Source organism: Leopardus geoffroyi, chromosome B3 (assembly GCF_018350155.1).
Source record: "Leopardus geoffroyi isolate Oge1 chromosome B3, O.geoffroyi_Oge1_pat1.0, whole genome shotgun sequence".
Taxonomy (NCBI): domain Eukaryota; kingdom Metazoa; phylum Chordata; class Mammalia; order Carnivora; family Felidae; genus Leopardus; species Leopardus geoffroyi.
Genome location: NC_059337.1, coordinates 99,776,343 through 99,793,681, shown reverse-complemented (window position 1 = coordinate 99,793,681; position 17,339 = coordinate 99,776,343). Strand labels below are relative to the sequence as shown.

General features: G+C 38.2%; 1 protein-coding gene across 1 annotated transcript; it reads right to left on the bottom strand.

Moving 5' to 3' along the window:
* Positions 1-88: 88 nt before the first annotated feature.
* RTRAF (RNA transcription, translation and transport factor) lies at positions 89-16,830 on the bottom strand. The gene is made up of 8 exons (XM_045450964.1): positions 16,649-16,830; positions 14,733-14,857; positions 12,658-12,757; positions 6,723-6,809; positions 5,758-5,846; positions 2,836-2,904; positions 536-584; positions 89-416 (listed from the first exon to the last, which is right to left on the bottom strand). Exons 1-8 carry the CDS (start codon positions 16,707-16,709, stop codon positions 262-264), a joined length of 735 nt encoding a protein of 244 aa, XP_045306920.1. The 5' UTR covers positions 16,710-16,830; the 3' UTR covers positions 89-261.
* Positions 16,831-17,339: the final 509 nt, after the last annotated feature.

Below are 17,339 nucleotides of genomic sequence, written 5' to 3'. Positions count from 1 at the left end.
AGTGCTGGGGGCTGGCATGTACCTCACCCACAAAAGAGGACGATTAATTATATAGATACACAAACATTAACAGTCAAAAAAAAAAAAATCCACTTTCCTGAACTTTATTAAAGAAAAAGCAATGATGGTAAATCTCAAGAACAGAGTCAATTTTCTAGGATTCTTCTCTTGAAAATGTGACATTTGATTTCCAAACACATGCCAGAGTGTACATGGTTCCCAATTGTACTAAGTACGTGAGAAGCTGAAATCCTAAAACGTTCATCTTCCAACTTTCCCCAGTCTGTGGTCTGTCTTTGGATCAGCAATAATTGCCTGAACAGCTACTATGGCTTCATTAATTTTTGTCTGTAGCTCTCTGAGCTCTTCTATATGCAGCAATCGCAGAATTTGAGCAGCTTCATTAAGAACTGCATCTATTTTATAAGAAACACTGCATTAATCCGTATTCAAGACCATTTACTTGCCCATTTCTTCCCCAAATAATCACCTGGTCTCTAAAAATAAGAGTTTGGATTAAAACAAAATCACTTACCTCCTGTGTCAAAACCAAGAATGTGTTTGTCTAAAGCAACAGGTAAGCCCTTAAAGACAAAATAAAACTTTATAGTTAATCATGTTCTTTTCTCATCTGTAACTGAAAATCTGCTAGCTATTCTATTAACCCTTTTAGCTGCAGTGGTGGGGGGCTGAGTGTTTTCTCTGTAGATTTGCCTTTTGATGAAATAATGGCCTCTACATGTAGTGGGAAGCTAGTTCTACCAACCAGTCTCTCCTCTAAGACTAGGCATATAAAACACTAGCTCCTTTCACAGCTGTTCTGTCACTGATGCTGTGGAAGGACAGCTGAGCAGGGCTGCTGTTGTCCTATTTTAGCTACAATAAGCAGCACGGTACAGGGCAAATAGGTTTACTTTTAATATTTCTGAACACATTAATTTGTTTTTATACAACATCTAAAATCTATATTAACTTTTTTCCAGCTAGTGTGATGTTTACCACATTACCTTTATAGAATTTAACTTTCAATATTAGTTCATTTGGAAGTTATTCTGAAGTCCAGGAAAATAAATGAACTTTAAACCATTTAGTTAACTGGTCAGTACCTACATACACATATGCCAAACATGGGGACTATAATGCCAACCTCCATGGAGTTCAGAGTAGCAACAAGGACAGACAGTCCAGACTTTCTGATTATACTATATAAAATCTATACTTTCAATGTTGCAAATGCTAGGATGTCACTACTCAATTCTTACCTAATCTATTAAAGCAAATCTATCTAGGCTTCAAATACTTTAAAATAGCTAAATACATTATACAGGTGAAGAAATAAATGGATATGTAAATTTAGCAAGCAAAGCAAGAAAGAATTACATTGAGTGGTTTTCTAGGCCAGTCTTATTTTCGTTTTCTCTGCCAACAGACCACCAAGGAACAGCTAAACCCCTCAAGATGACCATATGCCCCAAATACTAGTTATGGTTTATAAACAAGACTACTCACTATAAGAACCTCTCCACTGTATGTATACCTATAGCATGATACCTTCTGAGAGGACACTAAAGATTTGGAGCAATGAAAATAAAATTGTACTCTGCAAAAAAGAGTAAAAAGAGTTGACTATGCCCTCATTTGCACCGCCTCCAAACAGAAGACATAGTTTTGCTGAACGAATGAATGAATGATTTTATTATGGCGGAACAATTTACTGTCTGTTCTACAGTGTGGGTGAAATAAGCTGATCTTTAATCCAATTTCCAGTGGCCCAATTCATACATAATTAATAAGCAATAAAGAGCCTTTAAAACAAACAGTGTCTTTCAGAGAGAACTACACTGCCCTGGCATTAATAACCTTTTAACACTGCTGGGCCTTACTAAAGATGTGATCAGAGGACAAAAGACACTGGGGGATTAGGGGAGACAAAAAAAAAGGACAAGAATCTAGAATGTTTATTGTGCCCAAGGCATTCACTGCAGTATCTGTTCATAGCAAGAGGCATTATCAGACACCTGCTACTGCTAACCCTGAGGACATTCTCTGCACTGTCCCATAGTCAATGAGACTAGGTATTTTGGATTTCTAGTACAATTTATCTACAATATCTCAGAATTAAGGGAAAAATTGTCATGGTGTATAGGTTTCAGCCTACAAAGCAGGACTGAAAGAGGACAGCTGCAGTCACCTGAACCTTGAAACTTACACTCTAATACAGCCTCCACACCCCTATGCCAGAATTCTCCTGGGCTGACCAATGAGCTCATGCAGGCCTTCACACACAGACCTTTGTCCCCATCAACCGTTAAGAGCACTGGCTCTTGAATCAGACTATTTGAGCTCAACCACTTACCAACTAGGTGGTCTTAGGTAAGTTACTTTCTCCTAAGTGATGCCAGGAAATATGAATAAAATGAGAAAAGATTTCTCTGAAGAAACAAAAGAGCAAGGACAGGATTTACGTCAAAGAAGAAAATTAGTAACAAAGACAAGGTGTGTCCTGTTTTCCAGCAATTCGTCAAAATAACCTGGTAAATTTTACAAGGTAAATTCTTTTAAATAACTGGGCATGTGCAGTGGTTTGTACTGGTGGACTGTGGATACGCTATTGGTAGCTGCTTTAAGGTATGAAGTGAGGTAAATTTATTTTTCACTCAAAAGTAGCTATAATTTGCTTAAGCAAATTCAATCCCACTGAAATAACCTATCCTTTCTCTGGACAGTTCAACCATAGTTTATCTTAAGCAGATACAAAGTGTAAACTCCTGACAACGCTAGAAGAACCTTTCATTAGTGATCAATTTAGAATTTATTAAAAAAAATAGTACGTACCTCTCTTGTTTGATTTGCTTTAGCAACTGCATCCTGAGTCAGGCGCTCCTGAACCAAAATGCGAATTGCCTAAGAAACCAAAAAATATTTTTTACTTTTCATTGGCTGTTCATCTCTTCTTCTGACTCTAGAGAATAAGGACACCTAGAGACTAATCAAGTTAGAATTAAAATTCCCTAATAAATTAAACAAAAACAAACTGCTATTAGAATGAACATTTTCACTTTTAATACTTTATAATGTGGAAAGATGCTCACAAAAATTAAATTTTTTTGAATAGGTAATTCATGTGTGTGAAAAATAAATTTTTAAAAAAGATACATGTTAAAAAAAAGGGGGGGTTCTCCTTCCTACCCAAGCCTTAGCCATCCCTTCAGAAGACAATCAACGGAACGAACTAGACTGCTGTATATCCTTAAAAAGACTATTATAAGCATGCTCAAGCATAAATGCGCACACACACACTCTTGACAAAAAGAGTGGCATATCACACCTACTGTCCTTGATTTTTTAAATTATACTAAAACATTTTCAGATCTCTCATTCAAGGACTGGTTTTTTCCATCACCAAGGCATTTTATTATGGCAGACATAAGTGCATGCATGCCCTACACATGCTTAAAAAATAAGTTTTAAGTGGAATTCTAGTAGATGCCAATTGTGACTTAAATGCAAAAACTGAAAAATTATTAATAATATAACAAGCCAAACACTACATTTAGAAAGAATCATTAAATCAATCTTCAATAATCAGTCCAGTTGCCAGTCAATATAGTGATTCTCACACTTGGCAAACCTATGAAGATGTCTGCAATAGCGTCATGGATTATTTGAATGCTTCCAAACTTCCAAGACAAACAGGCAGCTTAGAATTTAAAAAGCTTTTGATTATAGCTGATTCATACTTTTTCCCTTTGGGTTTTTAAAGTCCAATAAAAGCACCCCAAATATGCTAGTCTATTTGTCCTCTCATTCAGTTTATGACTAAAGGTGACATGACCACTGCAGAACTGTTCCAAAGCAATTTACATAATCGCCCAAGTAAGGAATACAGAGCTAAATTTCAATAAAAACAACTTTTTGCCTTTTAGAGTTTTTATTTATGTATTCGTTTAAGTAATCTCTACACCCAACATGGGGCTCGAACTCATGACCCCAAGATCAGGAGTTGCGTGCTCTGGGCGCCTGGGTGGCTCAGTTGGCTAAGCATCTAACTCTTGACCTCAACTCAAGTCATGATCTCAGTGGTTCGTGAGATCAAGCCCCACATCAGGTTCTGCACTGACAATGCAGTGCCTGCTTGGGATTTTCTCTCTCTCTCTCTCTCTCTCTCTCCCCCTCCCCTGCTCGCACATGCTCTCTCCTCTCAAAATAAATACACATTAAAGAAAAAAGAGTTACATGCTCCTCATGACCAAGTGCGCCAGCCAGGTGCCCCAACGTTTTATCTCTTGGCAACCAATCTGAGTTGAGAAAATCTGAGTTAACGTTTAGATTCAGTGAAGAGAATTATAATAATGTAGAAATAGTTTTTCTCTTGTTGGAAGTGTCATTTAATACATACAGTTTTAAAAAGAATAAATTATGGCTTAATCTCTTATGGATACAACAGAATTTAATTATTCAATTTACTGCAAAGTAGAATAAGGTAATTTATATGTATTAGGTATAGTCAAAAGCTCTTTAATTTCTCATAAGATCAGTAATAATTTCTAAAATAATTTCTAAGTCTGGTATCTTAAGTATCTTAAATACCACTCCCTTCCTCCCACCCCACCCCACTGTACTATCACAATTATGGGACCTAACTCTGCTGAAGTATATCTTTCCTCTTAGAAATAAGAGACCTCTTTTCAGATCACTGGGTTCCCTAACATGCAGGTATGAACTAAGGAGCCTACCTAGGATGGGGCATTGGGAAAAATAAAAACATTCATTCCTCAAAGAGATTCTGGGGTATACATTTTTGGCCAAATCCACCATTACCAATTTGGCATTTTCCATTATCTGAGTACAGATCACAAATCTTTAAAAGGAATGATTAAGTAGAATTGGAAGATACAGGAAAAAGAATGGACCGCAAGGTCAGACCACAAGTGCCCAGATAAAATTACTGGCTCTATCAATTTTTGTGTCATCTGGACATTATCTATTCTTTTGGTCTCAATTTCTTCATATACATTTTAAAATTAAAGGATATCGGCATCTATCTCCAGGACGGTTGGGAGGACTGAATGAGATCACTTTGCCAAGGATTTAGCACAGTGGCAGGCACAAAGTAAACACTCTTTGATGTTAGCTGCTATTAGATAACCTAAAACAGATGAAATCTGCTTTAAGTCCCAAATTCCTGTCATTTAACCATATATTTAAATAACACAGTTAATTTTTAGAAAATGAAATTTTTTTTTCTACATACAAGGTTTCTGTCAAGTATCAAGAATATGTGGGGCACCTGGGTAGCTCAGTGGGTTGGGCGTCCAACTTCAGCTCAGGTCATGATCTCATGGCTCATGGGTTTGAGCCCTGCATCTGGCTTTGTGCTGACAGCTCAGACCCTGGAGCCTGCTTCAGATTCTGTGTCTCCCTCTCTCTCTGCCCCTCCCCTGCTCATGCTATGTCTCTCTCTTCTCAAAAATAAGTAAACATTAAGAAAATTTTTTTAGGGGCGCCTGGGTGGCGCAGGCGGTTAAGCGTCCGACTTCAGCCAGGTCACGATCTCGCAGTCCGTGAGTTCAAGCCCCGCGTCAGGCTCTGGGCTGATGGCTCAGAGCCTGGAGCCTGTTTCCGATTCTGTGTCTCCCTCTCTCTCTGCCCCTCCCCTGTTCATGCTTTGTCTCTCTCTGTCCCAAAAATAAATAAACATTGAAAAAAAAAAAAAAAGAAAAAATTTTTTTAAAGAATCAAGAATATGAAACTGACCTTAAGCATAACCAGGTAATCATCATGACGCTGAATCTGAAGAAGGTTAGCCAAAGCCATTACACCAGCCTTAAAATCTGGATTATTTACTGTAAAAGATAAAAAATGGAAACTTACAGCTCTATAAGCATGTTATTATAGATCTATGTGTAAGTATATAAACCTAAAAAAAACATTTTTAATTTTCCAATAACAGCCTCTTAGTTTTTAAAACTGCTGTTGATAAGAGCAGTGTAGGGACATCAACAATTAGGCTAACTGATGAGCTCAATGGGTTCTCTATTAATCAGCCACACTGAACAATCCAATAAATGACTAAATTAACTCCCGTTAGGTTTGTCCTGTAACATTTCCCAAAAGGCACACTTACTGTAGCAATTTTAAGAAACATTTCTTCCCAAAGCTATCAATTTTAACCTCAACTCCTTCAATTGATAATTTTCCCAAAACCTCTTCTCCAAGCAGCAGCTCTAGAGAGTCTGTCTAACCAGCTTATTAATTCATAAGAGTAGCTTGTGAATCATAGGTCACAATGAACCTGTCATGAATGAATACTTAAATTATTATAATGTAACTGGAATCTTCATACTTTTAAAAAGAAAATTTCTTAAAGGCACTTGGAATTTCAAATAATGAAAAATTTTAGTACTTGTCTCATGTCATTAGATTAGAAAAAATATTTTATGCATCCAGGAAGGCAAACAATCACCACCATGATTAAACACAAATCAAAACCTTCAAATTACTATGAACACATCAAAGAACAGCATTCTAACATTCAGCTATTCAACTGTAAGAGGAGGGAGAAAACACACTGTAAATGACAATAAGAAAACATCATAGAAAATAAAGCATTCTTACTTTACTAAAACCAAGTAAACCCACACTTCTTCATTCTAGGAAGTAAAAAAACATTTATGGGACCAAAAATACTGATGATCACTTTTATGCACTTATACACTTACCATCCAAATTGATCAATGGCTCCGCATTTTTAGCTGCATTGTCAGCATTTTTTGTATTATCAGGTACCAGGTCCTTGTATTTTTCAGCTGTAAACATAGGCAAAAATAGAATTTGTAGAACTGTTTTACTTAAGGTAAAACAAACACTGCTTACTGAATTTAAGCCAAACTGATTTATAAACATAACTCATCCAATCCAAATTATTTTTTTGCTATAAAATATCCATCAGAAGACAATGTGATGGTAGCTTTCTGATTAAGCTATAGTGATTACTGGAATATCTATACAAATATCTTTTCATTAACATTTCTAAAAGTAACACAATTCACACACCATCTAAATCTGAGGAGAGAAAGTGCTTTTACAGCTTGCTGAGAAACTTAACAGGGGTAGAAGAATGGGAGGAGTAAGTATAGGTTACATGACACTAGATATCGCCTCACTAAAAATCTCTTCCCTAAGTCTTTTGAATATCATATGTGGAATTCCAAAACCTTGCTTTCTCAAAAAACCAGCACATCAAGTACACCATCATGTACAAACCTAAACTAATTTAATGGAGATGTGAAATTCAGAATTCCAAAGGCAGGTTTCATTACTCTCACTTGATAAATCATTAACAATACTTAAAAAGAATTTACAAATGTAAGTATTTAATAGTAATTCGCTAAATAAGTCCAAAGTGCCATCTTTGGTTACAGTGCTTCTATGATCTGTTAATGAAGCAAGAGGGAAAATAAAAGCATTCAAATCTAAGTCACACAGGAGTTAGCTCAAAAAAGCTCCCACTGGCCAAATCTGGAACGTGTAAACATCACACAATGACAAAAAAAAGATTATGACCCACTGAGTAAAATTAAGAATCCACATTATCTACACTAATTTATATAAACAAACATAAATTGGAGAAAAAGGAAAGCTTCTTTTTCTTTACCGTAAAAAGCCAACAAATAAATGTAGAACAAATGATGGAATCAGAAACACACTTCTGGCACTCATCATCAACATAATAAATGACTCAGACAAGAAAAATCAAATGGAGACCACAGGTAGAGGTGTAGGGGCGCCTGGGTGGCTCCGTGGGTTAAGCGTCTGCGCGCTCAGGTCATGATCTCACGGTTTGTGAGTTTGAGCCCAGCAACAGGCTCTGCGCTGACAGCTCAGAACTTGGAGCCTGCTTTGGATTCTGTGTCTCCCCTCCACCCACCCTGGCCCATTTGCGCACGCACTCTCAAAAGTAAACAGTAAACAATTTTTTTTTAAATTAAAAAATAAAAAATAAAGGTAGAAGTGTAGTTTGAGGAGTAAAAGCATACTGACATCATCTCCCCACAAGACACACATTACACAGGGGAAAATATTAACTTTACAGTGGACAAACCTCATCCAAGTGAACAGAACATGACCAGTACATGACTAGTACTGAGGCATATCACTAACTTAAAAGAATATATCACTTCTGTGCTACTCTTTTTTTTTTTTAATATTTATTTTTGAGGGACAGAGACAGAGCGTGAGTGGGGGAGAGGGAGAGGGAGGGAGAGAGGGAGGGAGGGAAGGAAAGAGACAGAACCTGAATTAGGCTCTAGGCTCTGAGCTGGCAGCACAGAGCCTGACTCGAGGCTCGAACTCAAAAGCAGTGAGATCATGACCTGAGCCGAAGTTGGATGCTTAACCACTGAGCCACCCAGGCGCCCCTACTTCTGTGCTATTCTTAACAAAAGTACAAATCTTGAATCAACTTATGAAGAAATATCGAACAAACCCAAACTGAGTGACATTCTACAAAAAAATTGTCAGCATCATGAAGCACAAAAGTGACTGAGTAAATGTTGCAGATTAGGGGCACCTGGGTGGTTCAGTCAGTTAAGCCTCTGACTCTTGATTTCAACTCAGGTCATGATCTCATAGTTTGTGGGTTGGAGCCCGCCTCGGGCTCTACGCTGTCACCATGCAGAGTCTGCTTGGGATTTTCTCTTTCTCTCTCTCTCTGCCCCTCCCCCACTGGCAACATGTACGTGCAATCAAAATAAACAAACTTAAAAAAGTTCCAGAGGGGCGCCTGGGTGGCGCAGTCGGTTAAGCGTCCGACTTCAGCCAGGTCACGATCTCGCGATCCGTGAGTTCGAGCCCCGCGTCAGGCTCTGGGCTGATGGCTCAGAGCCTGGAGCCTGTTTCCGATTCTGTGTCTCCCTCTCTCTCTGCCCCTCCCCCGTTCATGCTCTGTCTCTCTCTGTCCCAAAAATAAATAAACGTTGAAAAAAAAAAAAAAAAAGTTCCAGAGTATAGGAGGCTAAACAGAATAGCTGAATGCAACATATGGTTGCATTTTTTTTTTTTTTGCTATAAAGAACACTACTGAGACAACTGGAAAAATATAACAACTGTATGTAACAGTACTGAATCAAAGTTAATTTCCTGATTTTGATAACTATACTGTAATTATTGAAGCCAGTCTTTTTTAGCAAATGTGCGTTAAAGTAACGTAAGGGGAAAAGAATCATTTACAACTTATCAAATGGCTTAGAAAAAAATTACATATGTGTATTTGGGTAGGTAGAAAAGGATAAGGCAAATGAAGTAAAATGCTAACATTTTTTACATATGGATATTGGAAAATCCTTTGTACTATTTTGCAACTTCTGTAAATCTGAAATCATGTCAAAGAAGTCAAGAAGAATGCAACATATTAATGTAAAACAAAGAACAACAGCACCCCCTACTGATAAGGGACAGTATTACTACTTTACCCTTTTCCAAAAATGGTCTGCAATTCTGAATTTTAAAATTAAACAAACACTTGTTTTCTAGTTTAGGCTTTTAATACACTTGATAAATGTACTTAAAAGTTACAGTCAACTGTAGGACATTCACATGGCATCTACTGTTCTTGGGACCTACGTAACCTAAGTTGCAGTATTCTAAAAATGGGACAAATGAAATAAATAAGGGTAAAACAGAAATAAACAGATGTAACTACAATTTTACTTGGCAAAAGCTGAGAAACACCTTGGAAAAGCTGGAGAAAATTTTGTCACAAATTAAGAGTTACTGTCAACCCAGAGCAGAACAGTTAAAGACTTTGCTAAAGACCCTAAAAATCAACTAATGCTACCAAGGCTTATGATTACATAAAGGGAGAGAATCACAAGTATTTTCTCCCCCCCCCCCTTTTTTTTTAAAGTTTATTTATTTAGTTTTTTTAGTAATCTCTACACCCAACGTGGGCTCAAACTCATGACCCTGAGATCAAGAGTCACACACTCTTCCTACTGAGCCAGCCAGGTGCCCCACAAGTATTTTCTTTCTAAATTAAAATTGAAAGTAAAGACTCTTAGAGATTTCCTTAAGACTTCTGCCATAAGGCTTTTGAAATGTAAGTCTGAGGAAGCAGCAAAAAACAGCTGGTTGGTGCTCTGTAGCAGTATACATCAATACTCGTAATTTGCCAAACATTAAAGTTAATAAGCACATCTACTGTCTCCAAGAAACTATGTCAGATACTGTGGCAGATAAAGTCATGACTGTTCCCCTGCCTTCCCACCTCCTCCCCTGCCCCGGCCCCAAGATGTCAATATCCCAATTCCTAAACCTAGGAGTATGTTGGGTTACATGGCAAAAGGAACTTTACAGATGTGTTTCAATTAAGGACCTTGAAATGGGAGAATTATACTGGATTATCCAGGTGGGCTCAATTTAATCATAGCATCCTTGTAAGAGGGAGGCAGGAAGATCAGAGTCAGAGAAGATGTGGCAATAGAAGAGTCACAGAGAGATTTGAAGATGCTATGCTGCTAAATTTGAAGATAAAGGAGCCAGAATCAAGGAATGCAGGTGGCCTCTGGAAAGTGAAAAAGGCAAAGAAATGAATCTTCCCATAAAGCCTCCAAAAGGAACCAGCCCTGTGGACAAACTGACTTTAGTAAGACAGATGTTGGACTTCTAGCCTCCAAAACTGTAAGATAATAAATTGTGTCTTAAGTCACTGAATTTGTGGTAATCTGGTACAGCGGCAATAGGACGCTAATAGAGGTACAATGTAGGAAACAAAGCTGAGTATCAGCTTATAATTTAGTGGGGCAAATAAGACAAACAAAATGGAAAGGGGCGAATGACATAAAAGGTACACAAAGCATGAAGGTAAACGCTATGAAGGTTGAAGGGTGCCTGGCTGGCTCAGTCAGTTGAGCGTCCCACTTTGGCTCAGGCCATGTCAACAGTTCATGGGTTTGAGCCCCACGTCGGGCTCTGTGCTGACAGCTCAGAGCCTGGAGCCTGCTTTGGATTCTGTGTCTCCTCCTCTCTCTGCCCCTCCCCCGCTCACGCTCTCTCTCTCAAAAATAAATAAATGTAAACAAATAAAAAAAAAAAGCTATGACAGTTGAGAGAAGGAAATATTCTTGCTAAGGTGGCAGTTGCGCTGGATCTTACAAGGATGAGTAGGATCTGGATGCATAGAGACAGACTGATATGGCATTCTGGTCAAGGAAAAGTATAAGCAAAGAAATCTAAGGGAGAAAAAACAGATGTAAACAGGAAACAGCGCTCTTCTAGTTTGACTGGGATGTCAAGTATGTGAATACTAATTGGATACCAGTTATCAAAGGCCTTGAATACCAGGCCAAGGGAACCTGGAGTTCCTTTTGTAGAAAATGGGAAAGCAATGGTGTTCCTGAATATATAATAGTAACTGTTCTTTAGAAACAGAGCAAAGCATTCTAAAACACTTATGTTTCCAAAAGGAAGCCTGGTGGGTCATGAGGATGAAGCTAATGGGAGAGGAGTCTGAAAGACACTACAATAATCTCAGCAGAAAGTGACAAGAGCCTGAGTCAGGGTTATAGCAGTGGGAATGGAAAAGAAAAGATCCACTGGACATCAGAAAAGGTGGATGGCGACAGGCTGGAAGGAAAAGGGAGACGACAAAGATCAAAAAGGCAAATGGAAGGGACTGTAAGAGACAGTTGCATAAAAGAGAACAACATAAAATGCAGAGGATGGAGGTAAGATAACTGGATGCTGCATTTAGATGTTGGTAGCCCTTTCAAAATGAAATGGTCTAATGAGAGGAAACAAATTTACTGGAATTTTTTTTTTTTTTTCCTACAGGTACTAATATTCAAAAGTTTCCAATAATATAAGTATATATAATAAAACAATATTAACAAAAGTAATAAACATATTACTACATAATAGGGCTACAGCACCTATTGGCATTAGATACATGTTTCAGTCTCTTGTGAAATTACCAGCTGCAACCAACAGTCTGAAATCCCATCAATTCTAGGATTCTAACAACAATTTAACACAAAAGGCTAAGGTGCAGACTGTGAAAGACAGCAAATTTACCAAAGTAATGTTACTTTGGGAGAAGACAATTACCAGGAGACACCATTCTAAATTCTAAAAGAAAAAATCTAAATACCAATAAAAGGGGCATCTGGGTGATTCAGTTGGTTAAGTTCTGATTCTTGATTTTGGCTCAGGTCATGATCTCACAGTTCATGAGTTCCAGCCCTGCATCAGACTCTGCACTGGCAGCAGGGAGCCTGCCGGGGATTCTCTCTCTCCTCTCTGTGCCCCTCTCCTGCTCTCTCTAAATAAAGAAATCTTTTAAAAAGTACCAATGAAAGACAGTTGCTTTCAGTGATTTATGATAATGAAGAGACTGTAATTTTTTAAAAGAAAACTCTTTCCTAGATAATTTGGGAGTTGCAGGGGTAAGAGCTAGACACAGAAGAATGGTTTCAAAAAGTAAATTTTTGAAAAGATGATAAAAAGGGAAATGAGGATGCGTAAAACCTACAATGCACCAAAGGTAAAACAATATAAGACAAAGAAACTCAACTGGTAAGTTCCCTACATTTTGACATTCCTTTTGCTCCCACCTTTCCTCTCCCTCTCTGTGAAACACACATTCCCCACAAAACATACCATTATCTCCATATTCAAGTCTAACAGCTAAGCCAAGAAGCCAGTCAATTGCTTCTTGTCGATCTTGAATCTTGAAAGGACAGTTAACATCTCTGAGATACTGTGAAGAAAAAAATACCTGGTTTCATTATTACTGTAACATAGCAGAATCAAAAAATGGTAGTTGAAAGAGATCTTAGTTTGGATCTCTACAAATATAAACAACGTTTATATTACTAAATTGTTGATACAATTACTTACCCCAAAGGATGGAAACATGTACACGTACTACTTAAAAAAAAAAAAAAAAAAAAGTATTTCCATCTTGCTTTTCACAATTTTTACTTTTGGAGATTCTAGGTAAAGCACCACTGGCCTAAAAACAACTTCCTTATTTTACAGATGAGGAAATATGGCCTAGATATTAACACCTGCTAGCAGTTACACAACTTAGATCTGGGACTTGAACCTAAACTTTCTGACTCCAGTTCTGAAAACACACAGTTTAAAAACAACAACAACAACAACAACAACAAAACCCCAAAAAAGCTTTAAAAAGTGAACACTGTCCTTTAAATGGGTCTCTTAAGAGCTCAACATCTAATTTCAGGAACAATGCTATTTAGCCAAAACTTCTGCAACTCCCTTTTGGAAATCTTTTCAGGGTACTTGACAAATCAGTATTTTTTCGCTAGAACTCATTTTCTAACCCAAAATTTTATCTCCCCGCTTTAAAGAAAACACTTCATTCACATGATTTGGTCATGATGCAAAAAACAAATCCACCTTAAAGTATAAAAAATTACCAGTATTAAAGATATTCAAAACACGTCTCATGATTTAAAAGTAATTCCAAAAGTTCTGAGTATGTTTGAAACAATGACTTCATTATTCCAAAGAGACCAACTTGAAAGATAATATCTGGATTGCAAGTTTCAACACACTTAAGTTATCTTACTTTACTGTCACTTCTAGGTGTTTTCCATTAGAAAAATTTTCATGTTCTTCAAATACCCTTCTGTGAAACTTTGTGTTGTCTTATACACATGAATGTGTCATGAGAGGTGATATATACAAATATAAAATCCTAACAACATACTTCCAAGTCTTAAACCTACCAAAAATTTCAAAAAAATAGTTTTAAGAAAAAAGAAAATAGCAGTAGTAGCAATAATGCTAGGACAGGCAGGGGAAGTAATGAGCATACAGCACTTGCTATGGGCCAGTCACAGGTATATATCACTCACTAATACGTGCCACTGCTATGGCATTGGCACTACGGTTATCCCTATTTATTGATGACAATATTGAGACACAGAAACCTTAACAAGATTTGCCTGTGGTCATAGAGCTAGTGTGTAACTTACACAATCCCTTAATACACAAAATCTCTGATTCTAAAGAGAAAAGTACCTAATCACTTTGCTGCGGCAAATGAAAAATTTACTTTTCATATTTTTAAAGGAAAATATCTTTTTCTTCAAAGTAATGAAGCTGATGAAAATGTTTAATGTAAGTAACGATACCAGGAAATGTGATTTTTATTCTAATTTGAAAACAATTCCTTTTTCTACAAAAATGTTACTACGATTAAACTAAGTCAATAGGAAAACTATTCTAGCTGCAAAAATAAGATATACACAGACCTTGTCAGGAATGTTTATAATGTACACAACAATGAACATCTACTATGTACATTAAATATAAGCCCAAACAAGACATAATCTTAGTTTGCAAGTAAGTCAATGTCTTAACATAATAAGTGTGTTATTCCTACCTTTTTAGTCTAATGTAAAAATTCTAATTTTGGCCACTTTTACCATTTACAGAATACATGTCACATTAAGAAACCTCACAGTGTTTCCAGACAAAACTATTGCTTTCTAATACTGAAAGTTTGGTAGGGAGAGATAATATAATTTGGTTTAAAAACAAACACGGAAAGAGAAAAGTTAAATCCTTGAAACCCAGCTTTCCTAATACTGATCATTATTATTTTTATTTATTTTAAAAGCACAAAGTAATTTAAGCTCAACTGTCTTCATATAAGTTTTAGAAAAGCTCTCTGTACTTTTATTCACTTTCTAATTCATTACCTTTTCAAAGAACTTGGGCCAGTCACTGCTGTGGATGTTCCTTAAATTACCTCTGTCTTCAATCTTGTAGTGTCTGATTTTCTGGTCTTCAAGCCAAACAATAAAGTTTCTAAATTCTGTTTCATCTGCAACAAAGGTATTTCATAAATCACTAGAAGCATTAGAAAAAAGCACTTCTTTCTCTACAAATAATTTTTTGACTCCAAAATAAGAATTTAACTGAGCTGCTTAAAGTACAAGTTGGAAGTGCAGGATTTGGATGAACTGATTAAAAAACTGTTCAAGCCCTGGCCTGCATTCATATTCTAGCTGCAGACACTTGGTTGTGTGAACTTGGGCTGATCACCTTAAATTTTCTGTGCCTCAGACTGAGTATCAAAATGAGTGTAATAACAGCACTTACATCTTGGGGTTGTTATGAAGATTAAATAAATATGGATAAAAACAGTGTCTGGCACATATTTTTGCTATTTGTTGTTATTATTCCAGTTCCTTTCAGGGAGGAAAGTGAGGGAGGACCGGGCAAAGTTAAATTTATAGCAAAGTAATAATAAAGTACAAGAAACTAAATGACAAAACAGAAAAACAGAAGATACTGACCACTGTTGTCATTTACTGTCATAAGTGCATACAAGAGAAAGTTCAATACATTTTATTTAATCCTCTCACTTTTTTGCGAAGGTAATATCCCCAATTTACAGATGAGAAAATTGTCCGAAGTTTGAAATCTAGATCTAAGCTCTGTTGCCACTGATCTTTTTATTTTTTTATTTATTTTTTTTTAATTTTTTTTTTTTAACGTTTATTTATTTTTGAGACAGAGAGAGACAGAGCATGAACGGGGGAGGGTCAGAGAGAGGGAGACACAGAATCTGAAACAGGCTCCAGGTTCTGAGCTGTCAGCACAGAGCCCGACGCGGGGTTCGAACTCACGGACCGCGAGATCATGACCTGAGCCCAAGTCGGCCGCTTAACCGACTGAGCCACCCAGGCGCCCCGCCACTGATCTTTTTATTATTATTATTATTATTATTATTATTATTAAATAAAGGGAAAGTAAAAAAAAAAAAGATTCTATAAATTTATATGATTCTACAGGAGATTAACAAAATACACGCATACTGCTCAGAAATAATTTTCAATCTCAAACTCAGGATTCCATTATTAAGTCTTGAGAATTATACAATGGTCTTAGTACCCCCGGGCGGGGGTTATGCTCTATGCTTTCAAACTTTTTAGTCGACCACAGGTCAAAAACTCTGGAAGATGTAAGGAGTGGTGGGTAGTAGTTGAGTAACAGTAGGTAGCAGTGTTAATCCTCTCTAAAATTTTAATGCTGTGAAATCCCAGATACCTTTCCGTTTTACAATCCAACCCCCCTGATCATCTGCTATTAACTTTTTTGCACAAATCCACAAGCTTGTTACGTGTTTACCCTAACTCTGTCAATCCTGCACTTCACTGTGCACTCTCTCGGATCTCAAACTGCTGGGTGGGCTCCGACCGTTCCCCACCCTCACCCTTGAGTTCCCAGCGGGCAATGAACTAGTCTTCAACTTACCACCTAACACAGATTTCAGCACTCTGCTTACGGTATCGCCCAGTCACCCGGAGAACCGTGGAGTTGAAGGGCTAAGTTAGAAAGCGAATACTCTCTAGCGTGCTGAGGGTGTGGGTGGGAGGTGGTGGTTGGAGTTTAGCAAGTGCACAAAGTGGCAATGCCCAGGCAGGAATGGGTGAGGGGGCTCCCAAGCCAAGCACAGGCGGCGGAAAACAGAGGTGCTTGGCGGCCGGGAAAAGAGGGGCCAGAGGACCCCGGGGGGAAACAAGGCCGCGGAGGGTCCGGGTGCGGGAACTGAGGGAGCGGCAGCCGGCGGGGTCACAGACGCGCGGTCGGCCTTGGGACGCCGCCTCACCTTTGCAGTTGAAGCCAGCCGGGTTGTGGTAGTCGAGGGCCGTCAGCTTGCGTCGGAACATGGTCCCCGCGTCTCGCTCTGGTCCCCCGGGCTTCGGCCGGGAGAGGAGAGGCGAGGAGGACCAGGCGGCACAGGCACCGGCGACGCGGCGAGAGGGCGGGAAGGCGCCGGGACGCTCCGAAATGACGGCTGCCCTCACCAATCAGAGCTTAGGAACGGCGGAGCCGGGGAATGCCCACCAATCGCGGCTCCGACTGGGTAGGCGGGGCCACGTCGGGGCACGTCGGCGCTCAAATAAACTTTATTGTCAGCTTCCTGGTTGTACAATAGGCAGAAAGCTTCTGAGTAGCCACTTAGTTCTCACTTGTTTTCAAAGCCAGTTTCTTCTTGTTTTTCTCTCTTTTTTGATACAGCAGGCAGATAATAGTAAGTGTAGAATTTCTACTGTGGCCTCTCCTCTCATTGGGCCATAGAATTACTTTCAGTGTATTCATTCATTCATTATTATATACCTCCCATGTATTAGGTGCTCTCTTACACTGCTAATTCAAAGATTTAGCAAGGTCCCTTTCAGACCCACAAGTAAACGTACAACGGTAACACTGTGTGACGGTTCCAGACATCGTCACCACCAGCTACGGAATCTCTGAAGCCAGAAACTGGGAGTCATCCTTTACTACCTTTCACCCTC